The 16526-nt window shown below is 65.4% G+C and overlaps 1 protein-coding gene across 1 annotated transcript in view; it reads left to right on the top strand.

Moving 5' to 3' along the window:
* Positions 1-15881, top strand: part of ENH_00069580 (PHD-finger domain-containing protein, putative) — a gene marked incomplete at both ends in the record, with an annotated part of 24701 nt that extends 8820 nt beyond the window's left edge. The window contains one exon of the mRNA XM_013577449.1: positions 15559-15881. Coding sequence (XP_013432903.1) covers positions 15559-15881 — 323 coding nt within the window. The remainder of the gene's footprint in view (positions 1-15558) is intronic.
* Between the last annotated feature and the right edge of the window lie 645 nt (positions 15882-16526).

The raw sequence follows: 16526 nt of genomic DNA, 5'->3' as shown, positions 1-16526 counted from the left end.
CCCCTAGCCGAGAGACCCTCGGGGGGCCCCCAGCCGCAGCCGCGAAGGGCCAGGAGACGGCCTCAGCGGCTGCTGGGGCCCCACACCTCCCATCTTCAGCCATTTAATTTATCTTTGCTGCTGTTTGGTGGCCCCCAGGGGCCCCCAATGCATAGAAGGCCGCAGCCGACGGCCCCGAGACACCCCAGAGCCCACGATGGACTCCGGCAGCAGCCGCGGCTGGGGGCCCCCCTGGCCCAGAAAGGCCCCAGCCAGCTTCCGTAGCCAGCAGGAGGGCCCCGCGAGACCCCCGGGGCCCCCAGGGGGGCCCTGCGGACCCCAGAGGGGCCCCGCCAGGGGCGCAGCCAGGGGGCCCCCCTGCCCCCCTCAGGAGGGCCCTAGGGCTCTGCCGGGATCTATTAAGGGCCGGGGCCTCCTGGGCTCTCTAGGCTCTTCACCTGCTGAGGGTTTGGGCCAGCCACGGGGAGTGGGGGCCTTGGCCAGAGGGCCCCCGGGGGCCCCTCCAGTGAGTGGTGCTGTCCTGGGGGGCCCCCTGAGGTCTACAGGGGCCCCCCTGGGAGGCCTTCGGGGCCCCTCACGGGGGCCTGCGGGCCTGGGGGCCCCTTCGGGGCTGGCTGACTCAGGGGCCCCCGGGGGGCCCCTGAGCCCCGGGGGGCCCCTGAGCGCTCAGGCTTCAGGGAGACCCTCTCGAGGAGCTGCGGGGGGCCTCAAAATGCCTTTAATAGAAAAACCCTTGGGGCCCCCCAAGGGTACCTCTATTGGGGCCCCAAGGAGCCCTCTGGGGGGGGCTGTGGGCGCTTCTTTGCAGAGCTTGGGGGCCCCCCTGAAGCCCCTTCAGCACCGCGTGGGGGCCCCCTCAGGGGCTTCAGTGAGGCCTGCAGCAAGCAGCAGCACCCCGCAGCGGGAAAGGGTACCTGGGGGGCCCCCCTTGGCCCGTAGCTGCTCCTCGCAGCAGCTGCAGCGGGCAGCAGCGCTGCGAGGGGGCCCCACCTCGAGGGCCTCTTTGCTTCCCAGGGGCCCCTTCCCCACTGAACCCCCAATAGAGAGGGGGCCCTCTGCTGCAGGGAAGCCTGAGGGGGCCCCCAGTCTGCAAAGGCCCGCAGAAAAGCCACAGAAGCTTTCTAGCTGCGGGCAGCAGCAAACCCCTCCTCCTAGGGGCCCCCCAGCAGGGGCCCCCCTGCCCCCTTGCTCTTACGTGGAGCCGCTGCCCCGCAGCTTTCTTGAGGGTTTGAGTGAGTCTGCAGCCTGCTGCTGCGTCTGCGGTCGTGCTGCAGGGCCCCCGCAGCAGCCCCTCTGCTGTGGCGCTGCTGCTGCTGCTGCTGCTGCTGCTGCTGCTGCTGTGGAGGCCCCTGCGGCGAAGGCCGCAGCTAGGGGCCCCCAGGCCCCCTGAGCTGCCCCGGGGGGCCCCCAGAGCAGCCACTGAGGCCCCTTGCTGCTGCTGGGTGCGTGTGGCGCTGCACAGGGCTGCAGGGCATTTCGCTGGGGCCCGAAGAAGCAGCAGCATATGATGCTGCAGTGCGCAGCAACTGCATGCTGTGGCTGCCGCTGAATAGGCGCGAGCTGCTGCTGCTGCCGGCCCTGGTGGTCTACACTTTTCTGCAGAACTTCTCTGTGGCTTCGCAGACCATTTGCTGCCTCGCAGCAACTCCGCGGGGGGCCCTCCAGCTGCAGGGGGCCCTGCAGCGGGCCTTTGCGTTGCTGCTGCAGCACCCGCAGGGCCACTGCAGCACCCCGGGGGGCCCCCCCGGGGGCGCCGCCGAGGGGCCCCACCCCCTGATTGTGCGGCTGTGCGCTCCCCGCAGCACAGCAGCAACAGCAGCAGCAGACTACAGAGAGAAACTCTGGCAAAAGACGCAGCTGCAGGCCAAGTGGGGGGCCCCCGCCACCTGGGAAGCCTACCGGGGGGCCCTTAAAGAATTCAGCGAGGCCCTCAGGGACCAAAAAGGGGTAAGGGGGCCCCATAGCTTTGCTGCAGCTAAGCAGCCAGCAGCAGCACAAGCGCGGACCCCAAACCCTAAAACCTAAACCCTAAACCCTAAACCCTCCCCCGTGGCTTCATGCAGTGCATGCGCAGAGCGCAGCCTAACAGCTACACTAATTATGGCTAGGTGTATGTACAGCACACAGCAGCAGGGCGCATTAAATCCTCCAGCTGCAGCAGGAGCCTTTGCTGCCAGCTAAGGGACTAAAGAGACTAAAGAAACTAAAATGACTGAAGAAACTAAAAGTCTAAAGAAACTAAAGAGACTAAAGAAACAAAAGAAACCAAAAAGACTAAAAAGGCAAAGCCAGAGGCTGAGAGAAAAAGAAGAAATAGCCTCCCAAGCTGTGGGCCTGCTGCTGCTGCGCTGCAGCTGCCGTGGCCCCCAAGGACCCCACAAGAAAGGCAGCAGCTAAACCTCCTCCAGCCCCTAGCTCCCTTTCGGTACGCCAGGTCTCAGCGCGAGGCGCTGCAGTCTCGGGGGCCCCTGGGGGCCCCCGGGGGGCCCCTGGGGGCCCCCGGGGGACCCCTGGGGGCCCCCGGGGGGCCCCCCAGTGCAGCTGCGGAGAACTTTTTTCGCCCCTGGGAAGAAACAGTCAACAGCGAGGCTGCTGTGAGATGGCCTCGAGTCTTTGTCTCTTCGGTGTCTGTCTTTGTGTCTCTTTTGATGCACGGCTTTCTGCGGCTGGAAGACGTGGCGCTGCTGCTGCTGGACGGGGTAAGCTTCGGCGACAGCAGCAGCAGCAGCAGCAGCAGCAGCAGCAGCCTGGGGGCGTACGAGAGCCTCATGGCGGATTTCGCCTCCCGGGCCTCCTCCCTCCCGCGCATTCTCTGCACTACTGAGGGCCCCCCCTTGGGCAACCCAATGGCAGCTTTGCAGCAGCTAAAGAGGCTGCTGCAAGGCCTTTGCTGCTCTTCTTTCTTATTGGCAGAGTGCCTTTGGGGCCCCGGGGGCCCCCCTGACCTCGGCCTAGTTCGCTACGAGCCCGAAGAAGCCCCTTACTGGGCTGCAGAGGAGGTGGCAGCTGCTGCAGCAGCGGCAGCTGCAGCAGCAGCAGCTATCCAGGGCCCCCTGGGGCCCCCGACCCCCCCATCGCTCCCAGCACAGGGGGGCCCCCCAGGGGGCCCCCGTGGCCGGGCCTTTACCAAAGCTGTCAGCGCCATACTGGCAGCCTGCGATGCTGCTCTGGCGCATGCACTTAGGAGCAGCAGCAAGTTGGAAGTGAGCTGTTCCCCAGAAGCCTCGGAGGAGCTGGCTACGGGAGAGGCCCAGGGGGCCCCTGTGGGGCCCCCCCAAGAGGGGCCCCCCCAAGAGGGGCCCCCCCAAGAGGGCCCCCACCCCAACGCGGGGAACTCTGGCTTGCGGGAGGCCTGGGAGCAGCCGCTGCGGGAGAGCGGGGAGCTGCTGCTGGAGGCTGTGGCGCTGCAGCTCAAAGGCCACCCCCTGCTGCTAGCAAACTGCTGCTGCATGCGAAGGCTCGCTGGCCTTCTCTCCCCGCCCCACAAACGGGCTGCTGCTGCTCGCTGGAAGCAGCTTCGTGCTGCGCTGCTGCGCATGCAGCAGGACTGGGGCTTCTGGTGCTTCTGCGCAGCAGCAGGAAGACTCCGGGCCAAACTCAACCGCTGGGCCCTCGCCCTCACTGGTGCCCCCGTGTACCCTGCCGCAAGCCCCCAGGGGGCCCCAGGGGCCCCCGGGGCCCCCGGGGCCCCTGGGGCCCCTGGGGCCCCTGGCGCTGAGCTGGCCCCGAACCCTCTAGAGTGGCAGCCATTCCTAGGGCCCGAGGGGCCCCCCTGTGGCGGCTCCTTATCCCCTCGCACGGAGATTAAAAGGCCCCAGCCAAGAGGGTCTTCTTGCTTGGAGGAGTCAAAAGGAGGCCCCCATGAGGGGGGCCCCTCAGGCAGCTGCCAAGGGCACTGCTTCCCTGTTGACGACGCTGGGGGGCCCCCCTGGCTGCTCTGGCCCTTTGCGGGGGACTTCAAGACAGGGGCCCCCCCTGGAAGTGGAGGGGCCCCCGCAGGGCCCCTCAGGCCGGACCCCTACTTGCTGCAGCTTCGTGTGGATCTGGGGATTTGTTTTCTTTTCATGGAGCTTCTGGGGGCTTTCGTGCGCCAGCCAGCACTGAAGCACTACAGGGCCTACTGCAGCGGGGGCCTCAGCACTGTGGGGGCTTTGCTGCACTTTGGGGTCTCTGGGGAGCAGCAAAACTGCATGCAGCTGCTGCAGCAGCAGCTGCAGGGGAAGGGGCTGGGGCCCGGGGCTGCAGCTTGCTGCCGCCGCCTGGCTGGGGAAGTGCTGCGGGGCCTCTTCAGCCCTCGACTTGCTGCACTTGACAGGGCCCTCTGTGGCTTTGCTGCAGCAGAGCACGGGCCCCCTCCCCTGGGAAGGGGCCCCTGCAGCCTCCCCGGCAAAGAGGGCCCCTGCAGCGCGGAGGGGGCCCTCATTGTCTGCAGCAGCAAAACTGCTGCCTGGTGCTTGGGCCTCTACCTCGCGGCCCGGGGCCTCGGAGAGGTGGAGTGCCTCTTGGCCAGGGGGGGGCCCTGTGCGGCCTTCAGCGCGGGCAGCAGCAGCAGCAGCAGCAGCAGCAGCAGCAAACGCGGCAGCGGGGCAGCGGCGGGGTTGGGGGGCTGGGAAGCTCGAAAGAGGCCCCCTCTGAGGCTGCTTGTTGCAGCTAGTCCGCAGCTTGCGCTGCATGCAGCTGGGAGCAGCAGCTACGGGCTGGTTTTGGTGCCGGAGGCCCCCCAGAAGGCGAGCGAGCTGCTGCAGGTTGCTGCCTGCTGCAGCAGCAAAGCGCGCACATGCTTAGAGCCCTCCCCCCTCGTGCTGCTCTTTGCTGCTGAGGCCCCGCCCCTCGTGCCCTTCTCCAGCAGCAGCAAAACCCGCCCCGGGCCCAGCTCACAGAGAGCAGCTTCTGTGGTCTTCGAGCTGTACCCAGTACTGCAGCACATCTCTCTGCTGCGGAGGCTTGCGGGGCCCCAGGGGGCCCCTCTTGCTGCAGCTCCTGTGGGGCCCCCAGGCCACCAAAAGCCCGGACTCCATGTGGCTGCAACGGGGGCCTTTGTGCCCTGCAGCAGGGCCTGGGCCCTACTGCAGCAAGTGCTGGCCCAAGGCTACAGAGAACCCGCCTGCAGCAGCTTTAGAGAGGCCCGAGGGTCTGCTGCTGAGGCCCTGTTCTTTCTGGGGCCCCTGCGGGCTCGCAGGGGCCCCGGGGGCCCCCCGGCCCTCGAGCTGCCCCCACTTAAAGGGTTTAGGGAAACGCCAATAAAGCCCGAGAAGCTGCAGCTGAAATTTGCAGAGACGCAGAGGCCCCTGGACTGGAGAGAAGCCTGGGAGGGCCTCGCAGTGAAGGCCCTGCAGCGTTTGCATGCGCTGGGGGTCCTCAGCGACAATTTGCTGCTGCAGCCGGTCTTGCCCGAGCAGCAAGAAGGGGCCCCCAGGGGCCCCGCAGCAGCAACGGGAGAACGCGCTGTCTGCGGCGGAGAAAGAATGTGGAGACAAATTCCCCAGAGCCTCCTCGCGCCAGAGTCCCTACGCGAAATGCTGCAAGACCCTCAGTCGTGAGATGCCCAGTTTGTGACTCCGTAGCAGCAGCAGCAGCAGCAGCAGCAGCAGAAAGGCCGGCAGCGCCGACTCTGGCGCTGCAGCAGCAGCAGCAGCAACAGGGTGAAGCAGAATTGCCCGGCGTCGCTCTCGTGTGTGCCCAGGACTGAACACTCCGTCGACCTGTACATACACCGCGTCTGGTGCACCCCGCTGACTTGGCCCGAACTGCAGCAGGAGCAGCAGACGCAGAGCAAGCTGCAGCAAAGAGAAGCGGCAGCAGCAGCAAAGAGTAGCCCTATGACTGAGACAGACCTCCCCCTTCCCGACAGCCCTGTGTATGACAGTGGGGGTCTGTTGGGGTACTGGGCGCCCTTCAGCAGCAAGCGAGCGCGTGCTGCAGCAGCTGCAGCAGGAGTTGCAGCAGGAGCTGCAGCAGCAGTGACGCCTGAAACAAAGGCAGCCGCAGCAAACTTGCTGTCGCAGCTGTTTCCAGATAGACCCTTATCATCTGTGCTGCAGGTAAGAGCCCTTGTGAGACTATTCCATATCCTGTCAGCGCGGCAGGCCCGCAAAAGTTCTCGCTGCTGCTGTGGCTGCTGCTGCTGCTGCTGCCGCTGCTGCTGCTGCTGCAGCCACTAGCGATTCTCTTGCCGTCGCCTCTGCCGGAAGCTGTGGTGTTTCACGGAGTGCACCCTCTGGGCACTTGGCAGGGGCCCCCTGGCTTTGCCCAGGGGGAAGCAGGGGGCCCCCAAGAAGAGAGTGGCCCTGAGGAAGGGGGGCCCCCCGAAACGAGCGACGCAGATAGCATTTGTGAGGAGCCTGAGACCCCGGGAGAAGAGGGCCTCATAAGAATTGAAATAGAGCCCCCTGGGGAGAACATGAAGTTAAAAGTGCCCAACGCAGAAGCCCTGAAAGCGCTGCTGGTAGGCCCAGCAAGAATTTCAAATTAACTTCCCACTGACACTGCTGCTGGCCCCACAGCAGCACCAGGGGGCCCCACGCGAGCGGGGGCCCCCAGGGGCCCCTGCTGCTGCGGGCCGCCGCTGGGCAGCTGCTGGGGCCCCCGCGGACTGCGCGTTTGTGAGCTGCTGTGGGGCCCCTGCGCAGGTCTTGACCCACGAAGTGCTGCTGCGGCACCTCAGCATTGAGAGCTTCAGGCCATTGGCCAGGGGCAGCAGCGGGGGGGCCCCCCTCTGGGAGGCGTTGCTGGCTGCAGCTGCGGGCCGGCCCGCCCTCGAGACCTGGGAGGGGCCCCCCTCCAGCCAGCTCTCCAGCGCCAGCCTGGGGCTTTATGCTGCAGCACAAGAGGCCTTTGCTGCTCTCCACGGAGCTTACTGTGGCCAGACCGCCTCGCTGCAGCCAGAGCCTGCCGGCCCAGGGGCCCCGGGGGGCCCCGGGGGCCCCAACGGCTCCGGGGGCCAGGAGGACCCCGGGGGCCCCGGGGGCCCCTGTGGCCGCCTGGGGCCCCCCGAGGCCCCCGGAGAGAGCGTGCTGCAGCAGCTGCGCAAGGGGGGGGTTCTTGACTGCCGCCGGGTGCTGCTGCCGTTTTTTGCTGTGGCCCCGCTGGCTTGGGATGGCCGCGGGCTGGACCTGGCGCACTTGTGCTGCCTCAGGCTGCTTGCTGCTTTTGCCTTGAGCAGCAAATGGTGAGCAGCTCCCCCCAGCTGCTGCATGCAGCGCGGCCTCTGTGCCCTGCGGGGCTTCCCCGCGGGCCTCTGGCCTTAGCAGCTGCCGCCCCTCTTGGCTTCTTCTCCTCTTGTGACTCCCGCTGTCCCACACGTAGATAGGGCAGCAGCAGCTGCTGCTGCTGCAGAAGCCGACGCTGCTGTTGCTGCTGCTGCTGAAGCTGCTGCTGCTGCTGCTGTTGGTGCTGCTGCTGCTGCTGCTGCAGGCGCACGAGTTTGTGGGCAGCTTTGCATGCGCAGGAGCCCTCGAATGCCTCTGTTTGTCCGCAGGAGACCAGAAGAGGCCTCTCGGTCTTTAATGGAAATGCATGGCGAGGAGGCGCTGAGAGCCGCAGTGCGGGGCCTCGGGGCCCCTGGCTTGGCTTCGGAGCTGATCCAGTCCTCTCTTCGTCTTCTAAAGGAGCAGCAGCAGCAGCCGCTTGCTGCAGCAGCAGGGCTGCTGCTGCCGGGCGGCCCAGCTGCAGCAGAGGCAGCAGCAGCAGCGCCAAATGCTGAGTCCGAGCTGCCTCCTGAGGAGCTTCTCTTCTCCCCCAGCTCGCCGCTGCGCTGCGTCAAAGTCCATTTCCCCTTTGAAGAATTCCGCAGGGCGGGTGAGTGCCTCACCAGCAGCCACAGCTCCGGGGGCCCCCAGGCTCTTTGCATTCTGCTGCTGCAGCAGCAGAGTGAAAGCTGGCATTTAGAAGCTCCGGGGCCCCCAAGCGGCTTGCATTCTGCTGCTGCTGCTGCAGAGCTAAAATTTGCCTCTAGAAGCTCCAGGGGCCCCCAGGCTGCCTGCATTCTGCTGCTGCTGCAGCAGAGTGAAAGCTGGCATTTAGAGCTCCGGGGGGCCCCCAGGCTGCCTGCATTTTGATGCTGCTGCAGCAGAGTGAATGCAGGGTTTCAAGAGCTCTCGAGGCTTCCCCAGGCTGCTTGCACTCTGCTGCAGCTGCTGCAGCAGCTGCAGCTACTGCAGCTGCTGAGCAGCAGCGGCCCTGCAGCAGAGCAAAGGAGGCCTTTGCTGCTGCTGCTCTTTGTTGCTGCTGCTCGCAGGCGGCACGGGGCGAGGGGCCCTGGAGCCGCTCTCAGGCCTTGACAGTCTGCACCCGCAGAAGGGCCTTTTCATCTTCAAGGCCCTTTTGCTGCGGGGGCTGGAGAGACCAGTGGTCCGCTTGACTCACGAAGAAAGGCGCAGCTACCGGTACATAGCTCTCCAGGCCATTGACACCGCGGTAGGTGGGGGCCCCCAAAGAGTCCAGCGTTGCGAGGCTTCCCGCTGCAGCTGCAGCTCTTCCCCTGAAGCTGCGTTAATTAGCCCACTGATGGGCAGCACCAAGTAGCAAAAAGGGTTGAGGTGGGGGCGTTGCTGCTGCTGTGCTGCTGCAGAACACCCCGTGGACGGGCCCCAGCATGACTGACCCAGGGGGGGGCCCCCGGGGCCCCCTCAGCGAAGAATACCTGCAGCAGCTGGCAAGGGCCGGAGTCCGGCTAGTGCCGCCGTACCCAGACCCGGAGAGGGGCCCCCTGGGCAATTGCTGGCTGCTGCGGGGGCTGCGTATCCGCCAGGTGGGCCCCTGGCAGCAGCAAATTGGGCTTTTTGAGCAAGGAGAGCAGCAGCAGCAGCAGCAGCAGCCCGGCTTTTCTCAAAGGCACTCTCACAGGGCTTTGCTGCGCTGCTGCAGGGCTGCAGGTGGCTCACCAGGGGTGACCCAGGTGCTGCTGCAGGCCGCAGCGCAGCACCCCAGGAGCAGCTAACAGCTTATGTGCCCCAGTGCGCCCGCCTCTGCCCCTGGACTGAGCCAGTCTTCCTGGTGGGGGCCACTGGTCCAGCAGCACAGCAGCAGCAGCAGAGGCCGGGACAGTCGCTGCAGCACTAGGAAAAGGCTCAGCAGCTAGAAAGACGGGCACACCAAGGGAAAGACCCGCACTTAACAGGGTCTTGGGGGCCCTCGGGGCCCTTCGGGGGCCCCCGGGGGCCCCTCTGCAGTCCCCATAAACTAGTTTGCTAGGGTGCTGCTGCGAATAGTGACTCAGCCAAAGGCGGCAATAGCAAAGGCCGCGTTGCTTGGCATCTAGGAGCCAGGCCGCTGAGTGCGCAGGCGCGGTAAGGCGCTGCTGCTCAGCTGCTGCTGCAGTCTGTTTTGCTGCTGCTGCTGCTGCGCTTGCTTCTCAGCAACTGACGTGGCTAGCCCCAGCCTTCTTCCAACTAGAGGTGGCCGCGGGCCACTTCGAGCTGAAGGCGCGGCTGCTGCAACAAACGGAGCTGAGGGGCCCCCAGGGGCCCCTGCGGCTAGGCGCGTAACTGCCCATTTAGGGGCCCCCTGCAGGGGCCCCTGCCCCCTAGGCCTCACTTTAGCTGTGTTCCTTCAGACAGCTTTGCAAAGATGCGGCTGTGTCCCTGTGCCGCAGCAGCCTCTTGAGTCTGGCTGTTTCTGTCGCTGCACCCAGGGCAGCCTTGGCTGCGCCCTGCGTCTGCTGCTGCTGTTCCTGCTGCTGCTGCTGCATCAGCAGCGCCTGCGCAGCAGCCTCACCAGCAGCAGCAGCAGTACCTGCGCTGGTGCAGCAACAGCAGCCGCAGCAGCAGCAGCAGCAGCAGCAGCAGCAGCAGCAGCAGCAGTACCTGCGCTGGTGCAGCAACAGCAGCAGCAGCAGCAGCAGCAGCAGCAGCAGCAGCAGCAGCAGCGGCGGCGGCAGCCGCGCGACGGCCCCGTCTGCTGCGGCGCTGCGTGTGCGCTCAGGCCTCGAGCAGCAGCTGCTTGCTGCTGCGCTCACCTGCAAAGCCGCGCGGCCGCCGGGGGCCGTGGACTCCGGGGGCAGCCGGTGGCACTGGCAAAGGCTGGAGTTTCTGGGGGACGCAGTGCTGGGCTTTGTGGCTGCAGCGTTTTGCTTCTTGACAAACTTCGGGGGGGAGCCCGAGGGGGCCCTGACGCAGCAAAAAAGTTCTTTTGTTTCCAACTGCCACCTGCACAGCTGCGCCCGCGGGCTGGGCCTCGCGGGCTACTTGCTGTCGAGGCCTTTCATTCCTGCTGCTGCTCTTGCGGGACTCAGAGAACAAGTCCTTTCCCCCAAGATGCTGGCGGACGCCATGGAGGCCCTCACTGCAGCTTTCTACTTGTCCAACAGGGGCCTTTTGGGGGGCCCCCGGGGCCCCGCGGAGGCCCACCAAGGCGCTACGCGGGCTGCGCCCCTCGGGGGGCCCCACCAGCGCCCGCAGGGGCCCCCCGGCTCCTTCGGGGGCCTCCTTGCTGCTGCAGCCTTCATTGGGCAGTTCGTGCTGCAGGGGGGGCCCCCTGCGCCTGGGAAGGGGCCCCAGGCTCACACTGGCGCCGGGGAGTCTCAAGAGCCTCAAGAGCCTCCTGAGAAGGGCCTCAAAGCGAAGCAGCTGCCCCCCGTGGTTAATATCTTGTCTGCTGCAGCAGCAATCTCTGCAGCCATTTGCTGCGGGCCCCCACTGAGCCCCCAGGGGGCCCCCAGAGACCCCAAAGACACATTTGAAGAGCCAGCAGAAGTGGACTTTCTCTGCACTCTGCTGCTGCCAGCAGGAGTGCCCCACGCTCCCCTGCACCCCGACCGCCGAGTGGCTGTTTTGCTGCAGCAGCTGCTGAGGGGGCCCCGCGAAGGCAGCAGCAAGCCGCAGGCTGCTGCGGTTCCGGCTTCCTGCTGCAGCAGCAGCGCGGCCGGCAGCAGCATTTCAGAACAGACTGTCTCAGACTTGTGGCTGGCCCCTGCGCGGGACCTCCTTAACTGCTGCTGCTCCCAAGAAGCACTAGACTGCCAAACAGCTGCAGCATTTTGGAAGGAAAGGGGCCTCTGTCCCCGCCTCGTGGCTCTCGCCCGGTCAACAGAGGTCAGCAACGCACGCCGCAGCAGCGCAGCAGCTGCGCAGCAGCAGCGCAGCAGCAGCGCATCAGGGGCCCCCCTAGCTAGAAGGCCATTTGGGGCCCCTGCAGCAAGTCTGTTACAGCTTTGCAAGTTTCCCTACCCTTACCTGTTTTGCTGCAGTGCTGTGTGAGTCTGTTTGCGCTGTGGCCTTAAGAGCCCAGTCTATCTGCTGAAGCCTTGAGGCCTTGTGGCTGCAAGCCTGCTGCAGGCACCGGGGGGCCCCCAGGAGGGCCCCCAGGGGGGCCCCCAAGAAAGCTACCAGCTGCTGGAGTTTCTGGGGGACTCTGTGCTGAGCCTTCTGGTGTCTGAGTGGCTCTTCTGGCGGTTTCCAGAAGCCCGCGAGGGGCCCCTGACAATGGCGAGAAGTATTTTGGTTTCGAATGCATTTTTTGCTGCCAAGATGATCCGCAGGTGCCCAGCAGCTGCGGGGAAAGTCTTATTGTTTTGGCTCTTTGAAGGAATTCAAAAGAAGCAAAATAAAATGAGCTTTCGAGTGCCTCGGCCGCTCTGCTGCTGCTTCGCAGACTCAATAGCAGCAGCAGCAGGAACTCCCCAACTTGTGCATGCAGCTTTTCGAGTCTCAGCTGAGGACTTGTGTCTTGCTGCTGCTGTTTGTGTCTTTTTCGTTTTCGCCATTTGCCGGGAATTCATGTTTCCCCTTGCTGCTGTGCTGCTGGCGGTGTATATACACCTCGGGTTTGCCTCCAGCTTGCTGCGTCTCGCTGCTTCTCACTTTTCTGCTTCTGCTTCATTTTGGTGTTTTGCTTTTCGATCAAAAGGGTGTTTGCTGCTGCTTTTCCATTGTCTTCCCAGCCCGCTGCTGCTTCTGCCGGCGACGGCGAGCTGCTGCAGCACTTCATCATACACTGCCATGGCTTTTGATAGTTTCGCTGGGAACCCAAGCTGCTGCTGCTGCTGCTGCCGCTGCTGCTGCTGCGCAGGCTGCATGCAGCAGGAGTGCCCCTGGAGTCTCTGATCATCGAGAGCGGGCAAGGGGCCCCCCAGCTCGAGTTGTGCCTGTGCTTGGGGCCCCCCGGGGATGGGGCCTCTGGGGAGGGGCCCCCCCCCGGCAGCAGCCTTCTGGCGTGCCTGTGGCAGCAGGCAGAAGCAGCGGGCTGCGGCCTGCGGGCTGGGGGCCCCTGCTGCTGCTGCTGCCGCCGCTGCAGCAGCGCCAAGAAGCAGCAGGTTGCGCAGCGGCTCGTGCAACTGCCCCCTGAAGAGGACTTCGCGCGAGAAGCAGCAGAACTGATCTCACGCTTGACGCTCCCTCACAACACTCCCGCTGCTGCTGCTGCTGCTGCTGCTCAGCCCAGGGATGATAGCAGCAGCAGCAGCAGCAACAGCCACAGCAGCAGTACGCCAAAGTGGATTAAGCAGCTTGGGGACGTCTACGAGTCCCTAGCAAGTGCTGCGCTTCTATCATCGGGCTTTTGCCTTGAGGTGGGGAAGGCTTTTAGGCTGAAGTTCCTGCAGCAGCTGGTGTTTTGCTGCTGTTGTGCAGCTGCTGCCGCGCCTGCTTCCGTTTCACTGCTGCAGTCGCTGCAACAGTGCAGTTGCTGCTGCGTTGCAGCAGCCACAGCAAAGGCGCCTGTAACGGGGTCTCGTCAATTTCCTACCCTGCAGCTGATGCTGCTGCTGCCGCCGTTGCTGCTGCTGCTGCTGCTGCTGCTGCTGTTTCTGCAGGCGCTTTGGGCGGCAGTTGCTGCGGACTTTGAGAGCTGCAGGCTGCAGGTGGAGTCCTTTACGCTGGCCGTGAAAGGCCTAAAGGCTCCTCAAGTGGGGCCCCTGCCGGACGACTGAGTGTTGGGGTGTACGTACAGCTGCGGGGCCGGTGGTCCTGTTGAGAGCTTTTGTGCACTCAGCAGCAGCAGCAGCAGCTGCTGCTGCTGATGCTGCTGCTGCGTCGCGTTCAACCCGCACTCCCACAGCCTCGCTTGGCTCCCTGCCTAGACTAGCTACCGACTGTGCTGCCCCAGCAACGACTCAGTGCAAATTTCGTGTTTTTTCGCTAGCGCTACGGAGCTGTGAGACTGTCTGGGGGCCCCCAAGGCCAAAAACGTTCAGTAAAGCTGTCAGAGATATAAATGGTAGCTACAAGGAGCACAAAGTTCGTTCGTTCCACGACTCCCTGCTGGGAGGCGCCACTGGAAAGCTGTACGTACACCGCAGCTGCTGCAGCGTGCAGCGCCAGCGCAGCAGCAGCGCGAAGAGCCCTCACTGACTAACTTCCCCGCCCCACGCGCTGCTGCATGCGCGAAAGACTCTATTTCAAACTGAGTACCTGAGAGCCCAGCAGGCCCTTTCGTACTACTTCTAACTCAGGTCGTGCCCCCGCCTGAAAGTACGTTGCTTACAGGGCACTGCTGCTGCTGCCGGTGCTGCTGCTGCTGCTGCTGCTGCTGCTGCTGCTGCAGAGCTGGCGGCTGCCGGTGCAGCTGCTACGCGTGCCGCTGTTTCCCGTCGTTTCGGTACTACTAAGGTGACCACCGCAGCGTCTGCTGCTGCCGCAGCAGCTGGCGCTGCAGCTGCTGCTCCAGCTGCAGTCGCCGCAGCGCGGTTGTTCTATTTCGTTGGTGGCTTTGCTGCACCTCTTTGCACATCGCCTGCATTCTCGTCTTCGCCAAGAGCGGGCTCTGCTGGTGGGGCTGCGGCGGGGCGCCCCGGGAGCCCCTCAGCAGCAGCAGCAGGAGCTGCTGGTGGTGCTGGCGCTGCTGCTCGAGCTGCAGCAGCAGCTGGCGCTGCCGCTGGTGGGTGCACGGCGGCTTCGCTGCTGCAGCGTGTGTGGCGGCCCTGCGGGCTGCTGCAGCGCGTCGCGCGTGTCCCGGCGCGCGGTGCAGCGGCTGCTGCAGCAGCAGCAGCACAGCTGCTGCTGCTGCAGCCGCTGTGCTGCAGCAGCTGCGCTGCAGCAGAGGCGCGGGGCCGCAGCGGCGGCTCAAAGCTGGCTGTTGAGAGCCGCTGCAGGCTCCTCGGCCTCCTGGCTGCCGTAGCTGCTCTCAGTTTCCTCGAGAGTGGCCTCGTAGCTGGAAGCAGCCTTGAGAGTGTTGAGCGCGTGGCGGCCGCCCGGGAGCTGCTGCAGCAGCGCAGCGTCCAGCGCGCTGAGCTGCTGCACCCAGCCCAGCAGCTGCTGCTGCGCCAGCGCCACGGAGAAGCCCTTGAAGCGCGCAGACACAGAGGCGATGCTGCGCAGCGCGTCCTGCAGCGGCAGCAGCAAACGGTCCACGAAGAGAGCCAGCGCGGGCAAACTCTGCGGCAAGTGGCTGAGGCAAAGCGCAGCAAAGCCCAGCAAGTGGAAGTACTGCTTTTTGAACTCCGCCACCAGCTGCAGGAACTCGGCTTGCTGCCGCGCGCCGTAGGCGCCCAGCGCCAGCCGTGCTGCAGTGCTGCGCGCCCGCAGCAGCTGCTGCAGCAGCTCGTCGCTGCTTCTCTCCGGCTCCGCCAAGTACCCAAACCGCGCCACAAACCGGGCCACTTCGGGGCACTGCAGCACGCTCCTGGCCAGCTTGCTGCGGCTCCCTGGCTGCTGCATGCGCAGCACGTACAGCAGCAGCCCCAGCCCCAGCCCCACAGCGTCGCTCTGCTGCAGCAAAGCCTTCGTAGGCCGCCCCGGGCTCGACCCCACGAAGTACCGCAGCACTGCCAGCAGTTCGTCCACCAGCCCCGTGTTCCTCACGCGGTACGCCAGCCGCCGCAGCAGCCCCACTTGGGGGGCCCCCCGGGGCCCCCGGGGGCCCCCGGGGCCCCCGGGGCCCCCGGGGGGGCCCCCGGGGGGGCCCCCGGGGGCCCCCGCCCGCAGCGACGCGCCCGTCGCGGCCACGGAGGACCCCGGGGGGGCCCCCAGAGCAGCCCCTGCTGCTGCTGCGCCCTCGCGCTGCAGCAGCTCCAGCGCGGCTGCGGCCGCGGGGGGCAGCTCGCCCGCAGAAACGCCCTCCGCGCCGCCCAGCTGCAGCAACTGCTGCTGCTGCAGCTGCTGCAGCTGCTGCTGCAGCTGCTGCAACAGCGCCAGCTGCTGCAGCTGCTGCTGAGACACGCCCTCCGCCTGACGCCGACGCGGCTTCTTACCAACCACCGCAGAATCCCCCTCCAACCCAGGGGGGCCCCCCCCTTTCAAGAGGGCCCCCAAGGAATATGACCCTACTGCGGGCTGCTGCTCCGGGGGGCCCCCCGCGACCTCGAAGGCCCCCCGGACCCCCCTCACGGGCTGCTGCTGCAGCACGAACGGCAGCAGCAGCAGCAGCAGCAGCAGCGCCGGACCATTGCGAGCCCTCATGCCGCTTACCTGCAGTTACCTATCGCCCGCTCCCGCGGCCCCCCTTCCCCTGTTTCAGTTCTTGCAGACTTTGCGAAACGCTGCAATAAAACGCGGCCAACAAAGCTTAAAAAATGGGAGGGGGGGCTCCCAGCAGCAGCAAGCACTGCCAGAGGCGCAGCGCTCCCGCTGCTGCTCCCGCTGCTGCCGCCGCCGTTGCTGCTGCTGCTGCTGCTGCTGGGAACAGCTTCGCCAGAGGCTCAGATGTTCCGAAGCGGCAAAAGGAGGGCCGCCGAGGCCATGGAATTTACAGAAGGCCGGATACTTAGAAGCAGCACTGGCGAAGCAACGGGCGCTGCTGGCGGCGTAGCTGGTGCAGCCGTTGCTGCGGCCGGCTGTTGCAGCCCGAGGGCTGGAGATGAAAAAACTGACGCAAATCTAATAAAGAAAAAAAGACGAAGGAAGGACCCGCTTGCTTGCGGAGAACAAGAAGGCCTCGTGGTGTCTGCGACTCCAGCAGCAGCAGCGTCAGCAAAGGGCAGCAGGACTTGTTACCCACATAAGTGTTGAGATACGGCCAGGCCCAGCTGCACCTGGCCAATATATAATAGAAGGATTTGGGGGCAGACAAAGAACAGCAAACCCCGACGGAGAAGGCATGGGAGCAGCGCCCAGCTGATCGGCGGCGAAGCAGCAGCAGCTCCTGCAGCGCCTGCCTATTAAAGCCGCCTTTTCGGTTTCAGCAAGCCTTTACCATTATTATTTAGCGCTAGCCGCAGCTTTTTAACAATAGGCGGCAGCTAGCGGCTTCCGTTCCCAGCGCAGCGCCGGCAATGGCATCGCAGCAAGACTGCTCTGTGTCCCGTGGGCTGGCTGCTGCTGCTATCCGCAGCAGCCTGTCACCTCACGCCTCTGCGTTTCTTTGATTTTCTTTGCATTTTCCCCAGCTTGTTGCAGCTAAAACGTCCCTGAAAAGCTGCTGAAGCTGCTGTTACTGCGCACGAGCGCCGCGGGAGCCGCAGGCCGAATAGCAGCACAGCCACGCGCAGCCGCGGTGCGCACTGCCCCAGACACCGCCTCAGCCTCCAGAAGACTCCCAGGTATAATTTTATTACAAGTCTTCAGTTTAGAACACGGCCAGGGGTTCCCCTTGTGGCGCTGCACGCTCTTTGCGGCGAAGTCGCCCGTGGCTGCCTTCTCGAGCGAGCTCCGCTG

This window comes from Eimeria necatrix, genomic scaffold (genome assembly GCF_000499385.1).
Source record: "Eimeria necatrix Houghton genomic scaffold, Enh_scaff66, whole genome shotgun sequence".
NCBI lineage: Eukaryota > Apicomplexa > Conoidasida > Eucoccidiorida > Eimeriidae > Eimeria > Eimeria necatrix.
Note: the sequence above shows the minus strand (reverse complement) of the source record. Positions and strands in the feature narration are given on the sequence as shown.